The following is a 20,956-nucleotide window of genomic DNA, read 5'->3' as shown; positions in this document are numbered from 1 at the left end:
CCCATGAGAAATGTAGCTTTGAGAAGGGCATAATGCAAGGATCCCCAACTTTTTTCCATCTGCAGGCATTTTTGGAATTCTGACACAGGGTAGTGTGTGCAACCATAGAACAGTTGCTGTGGGAGGTGCAGCCAATCAAAAATGTGAGGTTATTCCTAACTGGCAGTAGATCTTCAGCATTTCAAGTGGAAGCTCTGTTTAGTGGAATGCCTTTTAAAATCAACATATTTAAAAACAGCTGATCGGAAGGGGTCATATCTACCAGTACTGAATACTGGCACTGTGGAGGCTCTCTCAAGTCTCAAGGGTGGGGGGAGAGGTGGAAATCAGTGCAACCTTATATATGAGTACTGGATTTTTTTTATTGGTGACCTCTGGCCATTAGAACACAACCTCAAATGTTCTTTATTGGAAGGTATAACGATTCATCACATTTCAAATAACAGAAAAATGATAGTATAGCTGTACCTTCTGTTTCAACATGCATTACTGTATCATTCTTTATCTAAATCTATTAGTCAAAGATTCTATATTTCCAAATAATAAAATGAAGTATTTGTAAGACACCTGACCATCAAGATCATACTAATGCTATGCCAACAGAATCACATGGGTTAAAACAAGAATCTGATTGACTATTCCAATTCTACTTCCTGTAGACATAATGGTTCTTCGACACAGAAAATAACCTACATTGTGCAAAAACAATGGCATGAAATACTACATTTTGACATTACATTTGTGATTACTATAGAAATACTTTCTATTATACTAAAGAATCATCATTCATTATAAATTAGTCAGGAAATTAATAACTGATTAGAGGAAATTGTATACATTGTATTAATGCTCATCACGTCATGCTATATTTTAGCTTTATAGATAACACAATATCTGTATATACTAACTGTTTTAGTATGATTACATAATCTTGTTGCAAGGATGATTTTTTTTCAAACTACTTGAAAATATAACCAAAGTGAGACTGCTAGATAATACTTATTCTTGAAAATCAGGTTCTTATGGCTACTTTTTAGGTCTGTAATAGAATGCTTATTTGCACTTTATACTTGAGCTCTTACAGCCTGGTCCTATCTAACTTTGCTCAGAAATAAATTAATAGAGCTTATTGTGCCCCTAAAAGTATACTTAAGGATAGAGCCTTAAAGAACTAAGAAGCTGCCTCATATTGACTCAGATTCCTGGTCTATCAAGCTCAATTTTGGCTGTTCCAATGGGCAAACCGATCTTTCCCATTACGTGCTACCTGATCCTGTGGCTGGAAATGCCAGGAACTGATCATGGGATTTTCTACAGGCCATTCTTGTTTTCTACCACCAAACCACAGCCACTCCCTATGCATTTCATTTGTTCATCCAAACGAAGTGCTGTATTAGTGCAAATAAATTTCAACCAGGAGAAGAGCTGGATTGTATAAAAAAGAAACCAGTGATCAGAAGTCTTGGGTCTTGAAGCAATCCCAGCTCTGTGTTATTTAGACCAGTGGTCCCCAACCTTTTTGGCACCAGGGACCGGCAGGGTGGGGAAACCACAGAGTGGGGGAACTGAATTTGGCCACCACCCCGCTGCCCCCCCCCACCTCCTCCTCCTCCTCCCTCCGTGTTCATTATGTTAAGCCAGGGGAAGCATCTTTCCAGCTCTTTAAAAGCTCGCCTCCCCACCACCACTGTGGCAGCAGCAGTAAGCGATCTGCTAAACAAGCGGCACTGCCTTTGCCTCTGGAGGCAAGGGCAGCGCGGCTTGTTCAACGGTCGCTCACCGCTGCTGCCTTTTCTCCTGCTGCTGCGGGGGAGGGAGATGAGCTTTTAAAGAGTCGGGAAAGCGCTTTCCCCGGTTTAACATAATAAACACAGAGGGAGGAGGAGGAGGCGGGGGGGGGGAGGCTGTGGGGCACTGTGGCGGGGGGGAGCTCAGCTGGCGGCCTGGTTGCTGATGGGCCACGGACCCGTACCGGTCCGGGTGGTTGGGGACCGCTGATTTAGACTATCAAGCCAGTAAGGAAGAATGCTTACTGACATCTGTGGGAAAGTAACTTCTTAACCTCATTGTGTCGTCTTTCACAAACTTCTCATGCCTTCACTTTGCCTTCCATGCGGCAAAGCAATCCTACATCTGTTTACTCAGTAAATCCTAACTTCAATAAGTGTTACATCCAAGTAAACATGCACATAAAATACATCCTTCATTGGAATAATGGCAATAGTTAAGGCATAAATAAACTAGTGCTTGGTGGTGATGAAATTTACTAAAAGTAATCACCAAAAGTATAGCTGATTATTAGAGACTCCAGCCATGTAACTGTTAATTATTCATTAACTACTTCTTTCTGACTTATGTAGTGGTTTCAGTATAATCAACAGGTTTTATAGAACTTGATTCCATGAATCATTTTTCATTGTAGCACCAAGTCAACTGAATTTTCTTTCATGCTCTTGGTCTTTTAAAAAAAGGTACTTTGAAGCCAAGGATATACATTTGTCCCCCCTCCCCCAATCTACATTGTTTTAAGAAAAAGAACTCTGTCCCCTGAATGTCATAATTATCAACATTAAGAAAAAAAACTCTTTCCACAGCCTCACCATAGAGAGGAAAAAATAAGATGTTTTAGTAGACAACATGGAGAGCTAAAATCTTGTTATTACTGTGGATAGCTCTATTCATAGGAGCAAATTCCAACTACTTGAGCCAAGAATCTGACAGTGATTAAAATCTGAAAGCTCCTTATTACATAAAAAGGATTACACAGCTCCACCCCCAAACTGCTTTGGCCAGCGTATTTTAATTCAAAGCATTCTGTTCTAATTCAGTGAAAATAATTTGTGAACAATACTACATGCACGACACTGAATTAGTCAGAGATATCCATCATTTCTATGCTGGCATGTTAATATCCAGGAATCAACAATTTTAAGAGCAAAGTTAAATTGCTGCTTTCTGAATTTCTGTTTAATCCATCCCTTTGCTTCTGTATTCACTGTGGCCAAATGTGGGACATGTACCATTGTCACAACCACTATTTTCAGGAAAGGAGCCTGAAGAACTGAGCCAAACTGAGGTGACCAGAGATAAGGTTCATGTGCTGGACTAGGGCTCTACCATTAGTGAAACCTTTGAATCCAACCTATGATTTCTTTAATGAAATCAGCAACTAACACGATTTGGTCCTGAGTGAGATATTTGAATATATTCTGAATATGGATGCAATCTACAAGCTTTGCTCTACCACTGAACTGAATGTAGACTAGAGGAAACCAATCCTGGGGAGATTGTGGCCCCAATTTACAGTGCCATTCAAATTAAAAATGTAACAATAGTAGCGATGATAAACAAATCTTGGATAACTAGCCTATAGTCTGTAAATTGCTGTTTTATTATATTGTCTTATTTTTAAGCTGAATTGTTGATTTTAAAATGTTGTTAGCCATCCTGAGTCCATAAGGGGAGGGCAGGACACAAATCTAATTAAATAAATAATAATAATAATAAAGAAATAGTATTGTGAAGTTGAACATAATTAATAAACGGAACCCTTATACTCCTGAAAATGACCATGGGTCCCTGTATTTATTAAACCAAATCACCTGACAATAAAATTCAGTTAAAGCTCTTGGCATGGATGAAACTTCTTCCCACTCAGACCTACTGCTGTGGTAGACTTGTACCTCATCAGTGATTTCATCAGGAGCGTAATCACCACCAAGGATATAAATTTTATCTTCTATTCCAACTGCTCCTGCATTAAAACCAGCACATTCAAAAGAGCCTTCCCCTTTCCAGACACAAGTATCTGGACAAAAGCTATAAACTTTGTAGGTAGAAAGGTCACAAATGTACAACGTGCAGTTCACTGGAACCGCCTTGATTAACGTTGCATGAAAGAACTGCCCAAATTCCGCTACCAGCTCAGACCACTGATCAGTTGCAGCGTTATACTTGAAGAAACAATCAAGAGATGGATTAAAAGCATCAGTAATTTCTACTTCAGAGCCAAGTACATAAATTATACTCTGACATGCACTTGCTTCTGGGTAATATATGCCTCTTGGTAAAGGACTCACAGATTTCCATTTTCTAGAAAGAGGACTGTATGCTTCCACATCCAAAAGGCTTTTCATTCCCTGAGATGCCCTCGTCTTTCCCCCTATCACAAACAACTGATTTAGGGTCACAACAGATGCATGCATTGTTCTTGGCTTTTTCATTGGAGAGACTAATGAGATGCTGTCACTTGCTGGACAGTAACACCAAGTTTGGTTGGTGGCATCATGAAACGTTTCGCCAATATGCAGTCTTATCGTCCGGCAACATTTCCCTTTGCATCCTCCAGTTATAAATATTTTTTCACCATAACTAGATAAACTTGATCCTGGGAGATCCATTATGTGTGCCTGCATCAATTCTTTCCATTTATCGATTTGAATGTTATAGCAAAACGTATGTCGAAATACACTGTTTTCCTCAGTTTTGTGAACTAGTATGTACTTCTCTGTTGTTGATGGCCGAGCATCTGGAAACAACCCACTGAAGGTTTGCACACATTTGATTGCCTCCTGGACATTTGCTAGGCAGCTGGTGCTTTTAAGCAGCTGTTCCTCAGAAAGCAAGAAGTCCTGCAACACCTCCTCAGACAACTGATGTAATCTTACCACTTTCATCAAACAGGGAAGGTGCCTCTGTCTAGTTTCTAAATTATGTTTTGTCCACCGAAGGACAGCATTCAACACATGTTCCTCATCTGGGACATTCAGCTCATCAGCTTCCAGACATTTTTGCAATATCTCAGAATTCATTTCCAAGAAATCATTTGTTTGAAGCAGCAAGGAAAAATGGCGCTGAGCAAACCCTAGTGCATGGTTGAACAACTGAATGGAACCATAACTTTCAGATATGGACAACAGTTGCAAGCAGTTGACAAGATCAATGCTCTTAATCAGAAAGTCACTGCAAGCTTTCGAAAGAAGAGAAACTTGGAGGAAAGATGAGAGTTGAAAGAGCATTTCTACATTGTCATTTGTTATCTCCGTCCTTCCAGTATAGGCATAATCTAGAAAAGCCTTCACTGCTGTGGGTGATAAATTACTAATAGTAACGCTCCCATTGTCTCTTTCTTTCATGTTAACTTCAAACATGGCTCTGCAGTTAAAAAACAGAGAAGATCAACACACAATAAATAATCTCCAATATCTGTGCTGTCTCCGCACAGAGGGAAAGATGACAATAAAAAAATTACACTAGATTGTATTTGTTGCTTTGTAAGGTAGAGGACAATACAAGGTGAATTACTAGGTCAGTGAATGAATACTAAACGACTTCAATGCAAACACGGTATTAAAAGAACAGCTAATGTTTCATCGCTAACAAGTTTTCACCAGTTTTAATTAGTTCTGTATAATAAAATGAGGCTTCATCATTTTGAAATTTAATACAGGATCATGTCATTGTCTACAAAAACCAAGTCACAGGTCAGAATCCAAAGAGCTCCTTGAGTTCTCTCAAAGACACATATATATGTCCAGCAGAATACAGTTATTTTTTCTTTGAACAGCCTTCCCATCCCATCCTACATTTGAAATTCCCTTTAGTTTCTAGACAGTTTGCCATGCAGCACAGGATGGTGATTTAATAAACGCACAAGACAGTCAAAGTCAGTATTGTCTACACTGATGGGCAGCAGCTTTCCAGAACCGCAGGTTGTGGTCTCTTACCTATCCCTTTCTATCTGCTCATTTTACTTGGAAATAATGGGGGTTGAACCTGGGATCTTCTGCATGCAAAGCAGATGCTCTGTTACAGAGCTACAGCTTCTCCTTCTTAAAAAAAAGCCCACAAGGACAGCTTTAAAAATGCCCACTGGATCTTCCTTTAAAAAAACTAGCATAAAGTTTTTTGGACTCATGGAACTGTCTTCACAGATCTTTTTTCTGGTCATAAGGTTGTAGAATATCAGTGGGCTAGTTACGGAGATGCTAAAAGGATGCATTTTCAGGTATAGGTTGCATTTAAACTTCTTCACAATATAATCCGAAGACATCTGAAACAATCATCTTTGTGAAGCTAAGCAAGTATAGGTCTAATCTAAGCCCAGATGGGAAACCTTATGGAATCCTATATATGTTGCTTTGAATTTCACAGCAGAAGAAAAGTAAGGTCTAAACTACATAATTTTTAAAGCAAGTAAAAGAGAAGAGCAGATATATCACCTGTTACTTTCTGTTACTGAAAGCCCATTAACAAAGCAATATTGAACTAGCCCAGAAGATGTAGCTTTCAACGCAGATGGGAATGTGAATCTCCATCTGGAATTTTTTTACATATGTCTAATGGTGAATGGTTACCGGTTTGGGGTCATGATATTGAATATCACCTACTTAAAGAGGTAATGATAACAATGCTTTCACAGCTGACTGGATTTTACTAAGGTTTTATCTATAAAAATACACACTATTCTTCCACTTTTAGAGGTCAAATATTAAACAAAAATCATTTCAAAATGTTATGCCTAAATGTGCATGACCCAGCTACATTTTTCGCCTGGTAATACTCTAAAAATATCCACATGGATGAGTGCCATTTTACAAACCGATTTACCTGAAAAAGTCACTGCTTGCCGCTAGTACACAACGATGACATGAGATTATTTCGTCTTTCACAAGTATTTTGAAGTCGAAAAAGACATTTTGATCTCTGAAGCTTTGCAGGACCTTTAAGATTTGCTGCCCGTGGCCTTCTGCTACCAAGGAGCTGGTTTTCTTTTCAGGTGTCGAGATCCCATTGCAAGTTGGAGCACTAATGGAATCATGCCAGTTGGCCATGGCCACTTCACTCTATTCTTATTGCTGAGGGGGGCGAAATTTTACAAAGTTACTGACACCACAGAGATGATGTTCTTAAATTAATTCATTGCAATTGGGGGAAAAATCCATTTCATGAGTTTGACATGCAAATAACAACTGTGACTGAGAGGTATTTTGAACAACTAGTGGCCTAAGACAGAAGAGGGCATATGGATCTCCACTACTAATAGGAATATAAATTCCCTACCCAAGTGGTACAGTTATGGTTTCCAGCCTTCAGGTGGCACTGGGAGGTCTCCCACTATTACAACTGATCTCCAGACAACCAAGATCACTTCCCCTGGAAAAAATGGCTGCTTAAGAGGATGGACTCTGTGGCATTATACCCTGCTGAAGCCCCTCCCTAAAATGCTGCCCTCCCCAGGCTCCATCCCCAAAATCTCCAGGTACTACAGCTGGCAACCTGAGGAACAGTGCAGGGTATCATCCCTAGGGCTATGCTTTACTCTCCATGCTGTTTTGGGATTAATGTGTTTCACAGTAACTAGCATGGCCTTGTAAGGCAGCTCTGCATCACCTTCCAGTTGTCCTTTATCTCCCTAATATTTTAATAACTTATTATTTTAGTATATTTTATTCTATTGTGTAATTTTACCAGGAACTTGTCAGAGATCAGGGTATCTGCTGGCTGGCTGGTTTATTGACTAAGCTAATTAACACATTATTTTGTGAAAAGCCAAGAAGCTACCTATTCCACTAACAGTGTAATTGTATGCACAGTTCAAACCCAGTGATTTAGGAAACAGTGGAGTAACTCTGCATAGGATTGTACCGTAAATGAGTCCTGAATAAAAGAGGCCATTGTGCCGACAGCACCTCCCACCCTGCTTATTGGAGGACCCCTGGGGAAATTCCAAGCAGCCATTCTTTGTGGCCCTTTCCCATTTCTTTGTGAAAGTACCTAAGGCCTGCCCAAGCCCATCAAAAGTAGAAGGGATGGGAGAATGCCAATATTTTGGTTATTTACTTATCTTCTCCATTTGTAGTCCACCTTTCTCACTGAAGGTCAAAGTGAATTACATTTTTTAAAAATGCAATAGAAACAGAAAAGCCCAGCAGGGACTCATTTGCATATTAGGCCACACCCCCTGACACCAAGCCAGCCAGAACTGCATTCCTGCTGAAAAAAGGCCCTGGAAATAGTATTACCTCCTCCCGCCCCAGGGACAGTAATAAGAGAACTCCTTATTCTTATTGACTTCAGAGGACATTGAAGAATTGGGCCAGTCTTTATCGCCTGTTTACAGCTAGTCATGCTGCATAACCCACCTGAGTCTGAGACTTTCTCACTATATGAATGTCTGGGAGATCAAAAAGCTTTCTGTGCTATTGCTGCTGAAATCAGAGGAAAAGGGTAGAGATGGGGGAGACAAAAGGGGGAAAGACTGAAGGAAGGATGAGAAAGGGGAACAGAGAGATGAGAATGGAAGGAAAAGATGATGGCAGAAAAAAGTGTGGTATGGTACAGAAAAAATAGCGGATTTATGGAAAATAAAGACAAAATGCCAAGTCAAATTGTAACAAACATATTTTCCACAGTTAAGCAGAAATGCAGAACGTACGTTAATAAAACATTATGGTTGCATGCTCCTGCATTAAATACATATTCCCTTTTGCTTCTTAGTCTTCGCTATAACACTTTTTCAACATTATAATGATGTATCGCATATTAATTATAGAATCACCCATATCGATATTCTCTCTTCATACAAGAACAAAATCTTGCTTTCAGTATATAGAGGGTACAATTCAAAGACTGCTGTGTGGGGTGTGCAGGAATGTGCCAGCTCCTAGCATGACGGGTCACCTTTAGGACTTCCCAAGGGGGCGTGGAGTTCCAGGCAATGCACACTTACACTATACCTTTTGCACTGGGATGGCCCAGAGCTCATGCAATCTTTGCTTTGTGAAAGAAAAGGGGGAGAAATTACAGTGAAAATCTCTATGAGTAACAGGGATAATGAATATTCAGTTACCACTTCCCAGTTGCAACATCACTGTTGAGAGACAGGAATGCACAAAAGCTGGCATTTATCAATAATATATGCTAATGTTACTTTTATAAAACAAAAGGGGCACATGTGGTCTTGAAAGGGTTCTTTAATGTTTTGGAATTACTTTGAGAAACAGCAGGGGAACCGGCAGGAACTGCTGAAGTCCTACTGTCATTGCAGAGATGGAGTCTCAGCTCTGCAAGAGACGTTGCCTAATTGCTCAAACTCACACTGGCTAGAGTAATCCAATGAGGCAAAAAGAAAACCTTGAAAAGAAGGTATTGGGAAGATTTGCTCACAAAAGCAAACATTCAGCAGTGAATGGTTAACTGGGGGTTGGGGCAAGAGCCGGCACCTGAAGCTTTCCTAGAATTGTGGAGACCCTTCCTAAATAGTTTAATCCCATGAATTTTAATAGTTTAATGCCAACTTAACTTTGAACAAATTCATCTCCTGCTGCTTCACTTTCATATATGGAGTTTGTGCCCCCCACCCCTACACTCCGGATCGGGTTCATTCTTGTGCTGCTGCCACTGTCAATTTTGGCCTTAGCTGACCATTTGATTTCTATCTTTCCCCAGAGCAAGCGCAGTCGCCAAACAGTTTCATTAATAAAAGCAAAATGATGTGGTTTCTGTATACATATGATGTGTATATGTATACACACACACACACCTATCTATCTATACACACACACTGTATATATACACACAACGTGGTTCTGCCTATTTATCTACACACATTTTGCCATGAAGTTGCAGACTTACAGTGACCCTGTGGGGTTTTCAAGGCAAGAGACATTCAGAAGTGCTTTGACATTCCCTGCCTCTGCATAGCAACCCTGATATTCCCTGGTGTTGTCCCATCCAGATACTAACTAGGGCTGACCTTACTTCGTTTCCAAGATCCAGCCATCCCTACACTTCATCTCATTTTTGCAAAACATATATTTTGGTAACAGAAACCAACGGATGAGTAGAACATTTTTGTAATGGCTGTTGCTGTTGTTGTACAGAAAGTGCATTATATCTGTATTGGTATTATAATTATAGCTGTACATTTAAAACTGCTTACACTGTTCTGTATCTGCTTTCAAGGCAACAGACCTTGCGAAGAGGTGCTTGGCATCAGTGCTGGGACAGATGGAGGCTAATCCATTGAATCTGAATCCAAATAAAATGGTGGCTTTACTGATGGGTGAGGAGCCTGACCAAAGATAAGGGACTGAACTGGGTGGATACCTTCTTAAAAGTTGGGTTTACAGTTTGAATGCATTGATAGATCCAGCTTTAACATAGATTAGTTTTCCTAACTTCAGTTATGCTTTATGAGCTGAGGTCACACCTAGAAAGAAGCACAATCTAATCACAGGAATCCACACTCTAGTAATATCCAGACTCCATTACTGTGAAGCCATCTCTGAAAAGCGTTCAGAAACTTCAGCTGGTTCCTAATATGCCACCTAGGATGTTAGATGAGTCCCATTGCAGTGAACATGATTCTACCTCTACAATGAAAGATCTTTGCCTGTGGCAGAGAAAAACAAAAGAAGCTTTGTACTACCTTAAAGACTAACAGATAGATACAGAGAAAACAGATAGAAAGCAGCATGCATCAAGACTCACCCAACTCAGTGGGCCCCAAAATGTACTCCTAGTCCTCTCCTCTTGGCAGTCCTGGCTTCAGTTGTCCATCTTTAACTTCGCAAGACTTCTCAGAAACCCCATAGCTGAGAAAGGACTTGGATGTATATCTACAATTCAAAGTACTTACTCAGAAGCAAGTTCTTCTGAAATTAGTATAGATTATTTCCCTCTAAATGTGCTAAGGTACGTGCTGAAGGTCTCACAGCACTCCATCCAATGGCCCATAACTACAAGGACATAATGGACATAAGTACTGAACACTTTAGATCTGTTACACTTTCATGTGGTAGTCTGCTTTAAATATATATATATATTGATTTTTCTCTCCTCTTTTTGTTGTTGTTTATGCCCAATATATTCTGTTAGAAATCTGATGCACTTTCATGCGGGTAACCTGCTTTAAACAAAAGATTGATTTTCTCTCCCCTTCTTTGTTGCGGGTGCTCCATGCCAAGTATATTCTATAATGCTGGACAAAGCAAATTTATTCAACAGACAGGATGTTGGGTGAAGGGTGACAGAGTGGATAAAAGCAGAAGAGAGGGGCTGGAACTTCTGTGGGTTTGTAAATATGGATACCTGTTCTCCTGGATGCACCCCTCCTGGGGTTCTGCAAGGTTGTTTGGAGAAGGGGGCCTGGCAAATGATCACAGGTAGTGGCAACAAATGATGCACTATAAAGAATGACGTAAAGAGGGCGGAGGGGAATCCCGAGAGATCAATTTGCACCAATATACCTAGTCTAGTCACTACAGTATTCAACACCCAATTAGTTCATTATATGGAGTATTCACATCATTCCAAAAGAGAACCCACTTCCTTCAGAGTAATCCCCATTAAATTAGTGAGCCAGGTTTGTGTGTGTGTGTGGGGATCAGCCTAATAATAATACAACTGCATATATATTTGTTTGGGAATTCGCTCTATCAGGGGTCGTTTTGTAGAAAAATAGGTGACGGAGCTCATTAGCACAACGTATTAGCACATGCTGCCTCCCCAGCCAAAAGCAACCCGATGCAAGAAAAGAGAGCCCCGGGCAAGAGAGGCCTGCTTGGGCTGGGTAGAGATCCAGCCAGCCCAAGCAGGCCTCACTCGCCTGGGGCTCTCCTGGGCTGCCCCACCACTCAAAAGGCCAGCAAGCCACCAGCCTCCCCAAATCACATACGTGGAGAAAGGGTGGCACGGGCTTCTCCAGGGGTTAATGAGGGCTGCTGGGGGTGTTATAAAGCTCCTGGTGGCGGGCTGGCTGCCCGCTCTCCTAATCCAGGGATTGTTGTGCAGCTGCACCTACTATTCAATGGACAAGGTAGGTGGGGAGGAGGGGGAACCCTCAGAAAGATTCAGAAGCTGAGCTCCTTCTGAATCTGAGGCCTGCGCTCCATTGAATTCAGTGGGACCAACAACACTCTGAGACAACAGTAATACGAGATAAGATAACAAAGACTTGGGAGTCCTAGAAAATTCTGGCCTTGCGTTTTCATGCTCCTTCTATATCTTACGCTCTGGGTCACACACACACATACGGTTTTAACAACCGCGCAATGAGTTATCTACCTAATGAAATGTACAGGAACTTCTATGATTGGAGCGTCAGCTGCTGTTTGCGCATGCTCACAAATAAGCGCATGCTCGGTACCGAGAAAGATGCTCTTCCCACAAGATCCGTTCTATGGGTCCGCCCTGACGCAACCCCGTCTAATGAAGAACATAGTTCTGACAGTTTCCCTGGCGAATTTAACACCCAAACGTAGCGAACAACTCGCTATTAAACAATTACGCCGTTTCTCCTTATTGCACCCCAAAAGCCACTCACCAGTATCTTCTACCATCTCCCAGTGAACAACCGCAATACCACCACAGAAAAGCGCCGTTTTTTAATCATTGGCTCCTTTCCCTGCCTGTCGAAGGAACTGCTTTCGGATTGGTAGAACTGCGTGTCATTCCAGTTTTAGAACCCGCCTTCCCGGTCTTTTGTAACGGTAGACGGTGCTGTCAGGCTTCAGGACGGTTCTCCAAAGGGTCCTGAGCTCAAGTTGCACCAAAGCAGTACTTCCGGCTTCCGAGTGAGAATGCGGGGCAAGAAATAGGAGAGGGCACGGAAAATTTAGGTGATAGAGCCGCCCCTTTCCTGCCCCGCAGATAGATCCAAGTGGGCAGCCGTGTTGGTTAGAACAAAGAAGGAGTCAAGTTGCACTTTTAAGACGAACAAAGTTTTATTCATAGGAAAGCTTACGTTCTGAATAAAACTTTGTCGGTCTTAAAGGTGCAATTTGACTCCTATTTTGCCCCGCAGATGGCAGTGTTCGATTGGAGACCGGAAATGAAGATTAAAAATAAACTTCTATTTTCATGTCCTCTGCAGAGAAAGGAAGTGTTCGGCGCCCGGTGATTGGTCCGTACTGCGTAAAGCCGACGTTCGCTCTGCGCTGCTTTGGATTGCCGCTTTGCAGCCCTCCTTTACGAGCGGGTGGTGCTTGCCTGCGACACGGGTGGTCGGCTTGGGCTTTCTTTCTTTTTTTTTGCAATTCCAGGGGCTGAGCGCTGGATTTACTGCGTTGCAGTTTAGCAGCCCGGTGCACGCTTACTCAGAAGAAAGTGCCACTGATTTAAATAGGGCTTGCTTCTAAGATAGTGTGTCCAGAGTTGTTGCATGCCTAGAGAAGACCAGCCTGGGTAGCCCTCTCTTAGACCCACGTTCTAACCTTTTCCTTTGAACTCTCTCCCCCCTCCCCATAGGTTTTCCCCACCCATCATGACCCCAGGGAGAGTGGGAGTCTCAGACCTCATGCAAAAAAGGAAAAGTAACTGGGTTGGTTGCTAGCTGAAGAAGTCAAACACAAATCCTTTCTTTATACTTCACCTTTTGGTGGCCTCAGTGAGGTGCTGCAGCCAGCCATGGTGCTTCCTAGGAAAGCAGAGATCTGAACCCGGATTTTTCCAGTCCGGCAGCTCTTAGCCTCAGTTCTGATCTAAGGGGCTGGGTACGTCCTTCCCATTGCCAGCTTTCATTTATGCTCCGGCCTGTAGCTTCCTTGGAGCGGCTTGCTATGGAGAGTGTGCGCTGGGCATTTTCCTATGCCTCCTGGGTCCCCTGCCGTGAGGACTGGCTGCTGGCCATGCGCTTGGTTCAGCCTGAAGAGAAGAAGCGCATTGGTCAATTTGTCTTTGCCCGTGACGCCAAGGCTGCCATGGTATATTTATTTTTCGACCTCTTTCACTCCTTGAACATTAAGGTGTTCCCAGATGATTGGAGCTACTGCAGTAGGTGTCCAAGCCAGTGGCTTTCAATGTACCAGAGATGCATAAGCCGTAGAAAGACTGTGTCTTGTTTCTGCACTAACCACTAGACCAGGCAAAACAGAAAAACCATCTCGCCAGCTGTGACGTCCCTCCTTTCAGACTTGCTTTTAAAAAAAAAAAAATTAAGAGTTCATTTTCTTTCTCTGTTTGACACAGCTGTTCCAAGAGGATTGTGCCTAAGCCGGATTTAAATGTGATGCTGCACCATGTTTTTATGTACATCAGCATTGTGCGTGCTGCACAGTTCTGCTGCTGCTTTGCTTTACAGTGTTGGCACATGAGATCCTTAGGGCAGACAGAGGTGGCAGAGCACTGATGTTGCATTTGAGTGGCATTGCATTTGCAAGCCCATTTTAGCGCTCTGGGATGTTTTTAATCCCTCCCTTTCTACAGGCTGCTCAGATTAGTGTACATGGTCCTCCCTGCTCTGTTTTAGTCGTACAGCAACCCTGTAAGGTAGGTTAGGCAGGAGAACTATGGCTACCTTAAGTTCGGCCAGTGAGTTTTGTGCTAGACTGGAAATTTGTAGCGTGGTCTCACTGAGAGGCCAAGCATTTTCATTGTCATTTGGGGAAGTTCTGCTTGCTGGCCAATCTCATATGAAAATCCTGCTTCAGCAATGTGAAGGTCATGTGTGTCCTTCAAGAATACGGTTGCCAGCTCTGGGCCAGGGAATACCTGGAGATTTTGGGGGTGGAGCCTGAGGATGGCAGGGTTTGGGGAGGGGAGGGACTTCAGTTGGGGCATAATATCAGAGAGCCCACTTTCCAAAATGGCAGTTTTCTCCAGGTGAACTGATAACCAGCATATGGGAATCAGCAGGGTTGGAATTCTAGCAGGAGCTCCTTTGCATATTAGGCCAACACACCCTTGATAGATAGCTGTGTAATAGATATCAGCAGATTTTTTTTTTAAAAAAAGGAAAAGCTGTTTTAGTGAATTGCTTTTATATTTATAAACAAAGGCTTGTGGTTTATATTTATAAACAAAGGCTTGTACCTAGTGTGCATCTTTTCTGTATTTTTCATAGGCTGGCCGTCTGCTGATAAGGAAATTAATTGCTGAAAAACTGAGCATTCCTTGGAATGAAATACGGCTAGAAAGGACTCCAAAAGGCAAACCTGTCCCTGCAAACAACATAAGCAGTAACTGTTCCCCTTTCAACTTCAACATCTCTCATCAGGGGAATTACGCAATCCTTGCAGCTGAGCCTGGCCGTCAAGTTGGCATTGATGTGATGAAGACAAGCTTGCCAGGTAACATGCACTGGTGGCTCACTACATCTTTCAGCAAGGTCCACCTGTGTCATGCGCTCATACGGGAATGAACATCCCCATTTTTCCTAGGGTTGCCAATCCCCAGTTATGAGTAGGGGATCCCCTGGTTTGGAAGCCATCCCCCCATTTCAGGGTCATCAGAAACCAGGGAAGGGGGGAGGAGAATATCTGCTGGGCACTCTGTTATCCCCTGTGGAGACACATAGCCTATAATGGAGAATATAATGGAGAATTTGGGGGGGGGCTGTTTTTTTTAGGTAGAGGCACCAGATTTTCAGCATAGCATCTGATGCCTCTCCTCAAAAAAACCCTCCAAAGTTTAAAAAAAATTGGACCAGGGGGTCCAATTCTATGAGCCTCCAAAGAAGGTACCCTATCCTTCATTATTTCAGAATGGAGGGAAGGCATTTAAAAGGTGTGCGGTCCCTTGAAGTCCGATGGCCAGAACTCCCTTTGGAGTTCAGTTGTGCTTGTCACAATCCTGCTCCTGGCTCTACTCCCAAAATCCTCAGATATTTCTTGAGATGGATCTGGTGACTCTAATTTTTCCAGTTGGGTGATATATATTGTAGCCATTAGGGGATTTATGGAAGCAGCAGAGTCTATGCCAGCGATTGGCTGATCTGCTATTAAATCATAATGAGTTGGGTCAGTCAGAAAGTGTCTGGCTGCCTTGGCTAAAGCGACTCAACAGTAGGGTTGTCAGACTGGGCAGAGCAACTGACAAGAGGGCTGGGGACAGGGACAAGGGAGGTGCCACGTTGCTGATATCTCTGTGTCAGGGTGGTGTAGAGAGCCATCATGGTGTAGTGGTTAGGAGCAGTAAACTCTAATCTGGAGAAGCAGGTTTGATTCCCCACTCCTCCACATGAAGCATGCTGGGTTACCTAGGACCAGTCATGGTTCTTTCAGAACTCTTTTAGCCTCACCTGACTCACAGGGTGTCTGTTGGGGGGAGATGAAGCAAAGCCAATTGTGAGCTATTTTGGGACTCCTTAGGGTAGAGAAAAGCAGGATATAAAACCCAACTTTTCTTCTTCTATGTCACTTCCAGGCAAAACCCAGAAGTGACAAAGGGTACCTCTAGGAATCATAAATCCCATTTTTACCTGGAAGTGATGTAGCGATGTTGATGACTTCACTATTTTCAATTTTTTTCTTCTGCAGCAGCAGACAGTGTTACTTGCCAGTGAAAGACTGGTAAGCCTGCTTAAGAGTAACTCCCTTTTTGGTAAGCTGGTGAGAATTTTTTGAATGTAGAGAATGCGGTTTGTACACGACAACAGAATGGTTGCTGCAGCGTGCTCGCCCAGTCACAAAATGGCTGCCATAAGTTGCTGAGACCAGTCACAAAACTTGGAAGGCTGCTGTTTCTGAATGGCCGCTTGAGGACAGCCAAGATTTAGTGTTTCCTTTGGGGAAGAGATGTTTTGGGGAAGAAGCAAATAGACAACAGGAAGCCATTGATGATTGCTACAGTTCCCATGGGCACCATGTTTGGGATAATTGCCCTTGAGAGGAGCAGAGCAAGCAGAAGCTCTTAAGAAAATAATAGACCACAGACAGAGGGAAGCATGGTAGAAGAGAGCTGGAACCAGGAACAGTCCAGAAATGTGAGGAGGAGGCAGAGCCTGAAAGAGAAAACAGGGAAAGCAGGGCTTTTTTTTGTAGCAAGGACTCCTTTGCATACCCCTGGAGCTTACAGTAGGCCCTGTAAGAAGAGCCCTGTAAGCTCTTGGAGGATTGTCTACATCAGGGGTGCATGGCCTAATGTGCAAAGGAATTCCTGCGACAAAAAAAAGTCCTGGGGGAAAGTATAGGTAGAAAGGAGACGTGTACATGGCCGGCAGCTGTAGGGCTATTGACACGATGATTTGAAATGTTCAGCTAAAACTGTATCTGAGGGTTTCTAGGACATGAACTACTCATGTGTTTGCTGGATGTTTGGAAGGATGAATTAAGAGCAGAGGGGATTTAATAACAGAGTTTGAGGAAGATGATGGTCAATGTATAACGATTAAAAGGAGTATAAAAAAATCATCAAAATAGTTAGCTGGGATAGGCAGCAGGGGCAGGCTAGCAGCACCATCCTGGGCAAAGCTACATCCTTCTATAGCCATTGAAGTCAATGGACTTTGAAAGGTGTAGCTGTGCTGATGATTTGCACTACAGAATAAGAGCAAAAGAAGCTTGGTTTGTGGTTTACCTTAGAGACATCCATGAATCATGCCAGTAGAAATAAAAGATGAATTCTACATTCTGAAATGTTAGAGTGAGAATTTCCAAGGGGACGTATTTGGAAGGAAGTTCTGAAGTTGCCAGGAGGCGGCTTGCAGTGATGGGTGGTTTTGTATTTTTCCTCTGAAAGTGAATATCTTACGAAACGCCACAGGGTTGTGCTGTTGCTCTGTAAAAGACCTCTTGCTTGTTCAGGATTCACTTCTCCCAGCCCTGCGTAGTACCAATCAGGAACACTGATAAAAGGCGTTGCTGTTGTGTTTGTTCTTTTAAGCTACAAAGGCAATTTGAGCATCAGAAGATGCAGCATTCACTCCTGTATAAAGTCCTTACAGACAGTCCTTGTAGGGTAATGCCTTGATTTACAAAACTGGGCTAGCACAGACTTTAGAACGTTTCATTCTACCAGCTACTTGCTGGTAGCAAGCCTAACATATGAAGCTGCCTTACACTGAATCAAACTCTCAGTCCATCAAAGTCCGTATTGTCTACTCAGACTAGCAGCGGCTCTCCCGGGTCTCAAGCTGAGGTTTTCCACGCCTACTTGCCTGGACCCTTTTAAGTTGGAGATGCTGGGGATTGAACCTGGGAGGGGTCGTTTTGTAGAAAAATAGGTGGTGGAGCTCATCTAGAGATTGTTATGCAGCTGCACCTACTATTCAATGGACAAGGAGGTGGAACTCTCAGAAGGAGGAGGTGGAACTCTCAGAAAGTTTCAGGAGCTGCTGCACTCCTGTGAGATCCCACTGAATCTGAGGCCTGCCTGGGACCTTCTACTTACCAAGGAAATGCTCTACCACTGTGCATTTTCATTGTGGATATGAATTCATTAATCACCTCTGTGGGGAAGTTTAGGGAGACAGGGCTGAAAAACCTAATGTAGAAAGCTCAACATCCTTGCCAAACAAAACGGATAGTGATCAAGAAATTCAGGTGGGCAGCCACGTTGGTCTGAAGCAGCAGAACAAAGTTTGTGTCCAGTGGCACCTTTAAGAACTACAAAGTTTTATTCAAGGTATAAGCTTTTGTGTGCATACACACTTCCGATATATCTGAAGGTAACATTTGAAGAAGTGTGTGTGCACACAAAAGCTTATACCTTGAATAAACTTTGTTCGTCTTTAAGGTGCCACTGGACTCAAGTTTTGTAGTGATCGGGAAAGTTTGTAAAGGACTTGTATTCTCAGAGTCAAGTTATTTGGTAGCGTCTTTTTCTAGCCGTTTTTTACTATGAGAGGTTTTTTTTCTGCAATTCCCTACAAAAAAGTTAGCAATGTGCCAGATTGATGATCATCTTGTCTATATTTTTTTTAATGGTCTCCAAAAACAGACCATTTAAAATTAGCACAGAGATTACTGGGGCAAAGGGGATTTATGCCGGTGGGATGGGATGTTTCATCCTCTACAAGTTCCTCACGGGTATCTGTTTGCTCTTTACAATTTCAGATACAGAAAGTGTAGACATAGTCCATATAATCCAGTCACAGTTTAATATTCTTAAATCCTGTTGATGAAAGCAAGATAAATAAATGAGTGTTTAGCTCTTTTCCACTGAAACCCGTGAGACCTGGAAGTATGTAATTTTGGCTGCATCTTCCTGTTTCCTGAGACCATCTCTTCCCAAATATTCCTGTTCGCGAACTATGGTATTCAGGATGCAGCCTACTAACTGTTCTCCTTTTTCGGGTAACTCACCTGCCATCAGCCACAGCCTGTGCTCTTTCTGTAGTAGCTCCTAACCTGTGGAAGAAGGTTCCTGAGGATCTGTTGGTGACCACTATCTTTAGAAGTTTTTGGAAGGCTCTGCAAGGCCGTTGTGTCACTAGGCAGGGGTGTCAAATGTGCAACCCAAGGGCTGGATCAGGCCCCCGGGGGGTGCTTCTATCAGGCCTACAAACAATTTACTGTAATCTGCTTCCTTCTCTCTCTCTCTCGCTGCTTTCTGCATCACAGCTTGCTTTGCCAGGCTTGCTCAATCGCACAGGAGCTACAGAGCAAAACCTCTATCTTCTCCATCGGCTAACCATCACACAAAGCAGCTTATGTACGAAAGCTAGCAAAACTCAGCCATTTCATGTTTCCTCCTGGGTCTTGGGCTCAAAGCATAGGCCATGAGATTTCTGTAATGGATGCCAATAAATCAAAAGTAGGTTTGTAACTAACACACACACCTGAACAGCCTATTCGAGATTGCTGCATCACAGACATTGTCTCTAGATTTTGATGCAATAATTCAGAGCAAGAGGTGTCAGTTATCAGAAACTGTTAAGAAAATATTTTTAAAAAGGTAAAGGTAGTCCCCTGTGCAAGCACCAGTCGTTTCTGACTCTGGGGTGACGTTGCTTTCACAGCATTTTCACGGCAGACTTTTTACAGGGTTGTTTGCCGTTGCAAAAGTGCCAATCTTTAAAGCATGTTTTAAGTTTTGTTTTTTGTTTTTAAATCTTTGTGTGTGACCTGTGTTTCAGGTCAATATTGGGGATCCAGGGCATCTACCACTGTTTGGTCCTCCCTGCTGGCCTCCATGGTTCTAGCCAAGACCCTAGGGCTGGCAAAGGTCTCAGATGGAGGAGGGAAGGGGGTTAACTCCTCCCTCTAGGGGAGATGAACCCCCAGGAATGGTTTGGTCCATCCGATGTCTTCCTCAGGAGGGTCAATCATCCAAAGTCAACCCTCCTCTTATTCTCAGGGATGTTTAGACATGGCCGAAGCCCCACTAGTGGACCTCCTAATGGCACCTGGGTTTTTGCCACTGTGTGGCACAGAGTGTTTACATATCCACTACCTGGCATTACATTTTATGACACACATGGCCTCTCCCAACAAGGTCTCTGTGTCAGATCCGGCCCTCATAACAAATGAGTCTGGCCTGATCCATCTGCACCAGAGCTTTTAATGGGATGTAGCCTGTAGGAAAGTGCCCTGACCTGGATGACCCAAGTTAACCTGATTTCAACAGAGCATGGAAGGCAAGCAGGGTTAGCCCTGGCTCATACTTGGATGGGAGACTGCCAAGGAAGTCCAGGGTCACTACGCAGAGGCAGGCAGTGGCAAACCACCCTTGAACATCTCTTGCTTTGAAATTGCCATGGGGTTGTAATAAGTCAGCTGAAACTGGGCAGCACCTTCCAACATCACCCTGTAGATATTTGTTGGGCAGGAGAGTGGTTGCTTGGGGTTTCATTGTATTTTTCATTGGGAGTTGTAATATTTACATTGGGAGTTGTAAATCACATGGCGCCATGAAGGAAAGACAGGGTATGCATACTTTTATAAAATAAATTCAGGTCAATATCGGGGATCCAGGGCATCTACCACTGTTTGGTCCTCCCTGCTGGCCTCCATGGTTCTAGCCAAGACCCTAGGGCTGGCAAAGGCCTCAGATGGAGGAGGGAAGGGAGTTAACTCCTCCCTCTAGGGGAGATGAACCCCCAGGAATGGTTTGGTCCATCCGATGTCTTCCTCAGGAGGGTCAATCATCCAAAGTCAACCCTCCTCTTATTCTCAGGGATGTTTAGACATGGCCGAAGCCCCACTAGTGGACCTCCTAATGGCACCTGGGTTTTCGCCACTGTGTGGCACAGAGTGTTGGACAAGATGGGCCACTGGCCTGATCCAAGATGACT

The 20,956-nt window shown here is 43.1% G+C and overlaps 2 protein-coding genes across 5 annotated transcripts in view; one reads left to right on the top strand and one right to left on the bottom strand.

Moving 5' to 3' along the window:
• Positions 1-3,519: 3,519 nt before the first annotated feature.
• On the bottom strand, positions 3,520-12,460 carry KBTBD3 (kelch repeat and BTB domain containing 3). 3 transcript variants are annotated; one of them, XM_060234871.1, is made up of 4 exons: positions 12,329-12,460; positions 11,095-11,189; positions 6,610-6,857; positions 3,520-5,154 (listed from the first exon to the last, which is right to left on the bottom strand). In XM_060234871.1, the coding sequence occupies exons 3-4, from the start codon at positions 6,831-6,833 to the stop codon at positions 3,552-3,554; spliced, it is 1,827 nt and encodes a 608-aa protein (XP_060090854.1). In that variant the 5' UTR covers positions 6,834-6,857; positions 11,095-11,189; positions 12,329-12,460; the 3' UTR covers positions 3,520-3,551. The 3 variants fall into 3 exon arrangements, with proteins under 3 accessions (XP_060090854.1, XP_060090852.1, XP_060090853.1); XM_060234869.1 differs by lacking the exon at positions 11,095-11,189 and having other exon boundaries at positions 12,329-12,368; XM_060234870.1 differs by lacking the exons at positions 11,095-11,189; positions 12,329-12,460 and adding an exon at positions 10,495-10,575.
• Positions 12,461-12,938: 478 nt separating this feature from the next.
• AASDHPPT (aminoadipate-semialdehyde dehydrogenase-phosphopantetheinyl transferase) overlaps positions 12,939-20,956 on the top strand; it is a 28,916-nt gene continuing 20,898 nt past the window's right edge. The window contains exons 1-2 of one of the 2 annotated variants that reach the window (XM_060234866.1): positions 12,939-13,706; positions 14,846-15,071. In XM_060234866.1, the coding sequence (XP_060090849.1) occupies positions 13,527-13,706; positions 14,846-15,071 (406 nt within the window). In that variant the 5' untranslated portion in view covers positions 12,939-13,526. The remainder of the gene's footprint in view (positions 13,707-14,845; positions 15,072-20,956) is intronic. The other variant, XM_060234867.1, reaches the window with a different exon arrangement.

The sequence above is a fragment of the Heteronotia binoei genome, chromosome 3 (genome assembly GCF_032191835.1).
Source record: "Heteronotia binoei isolate CCM8104 ecotype False Entrance Well chromosome 3, APGP_CSIRO_Hbin_v1, whole genome shotgun sequence".
Classification (NCBI taxonomy): Eukaryota; Metazoa; Chordata; class Lepidosauria; order Squamata; family Gekkonidae; genus Heteronotia; species Heteronotia binoei.
The sequence above is the reverse complement of the archived record's forward strand: the minus strand, read 5'-3'. Positions and strand labels throughout refer to the sequence as shown.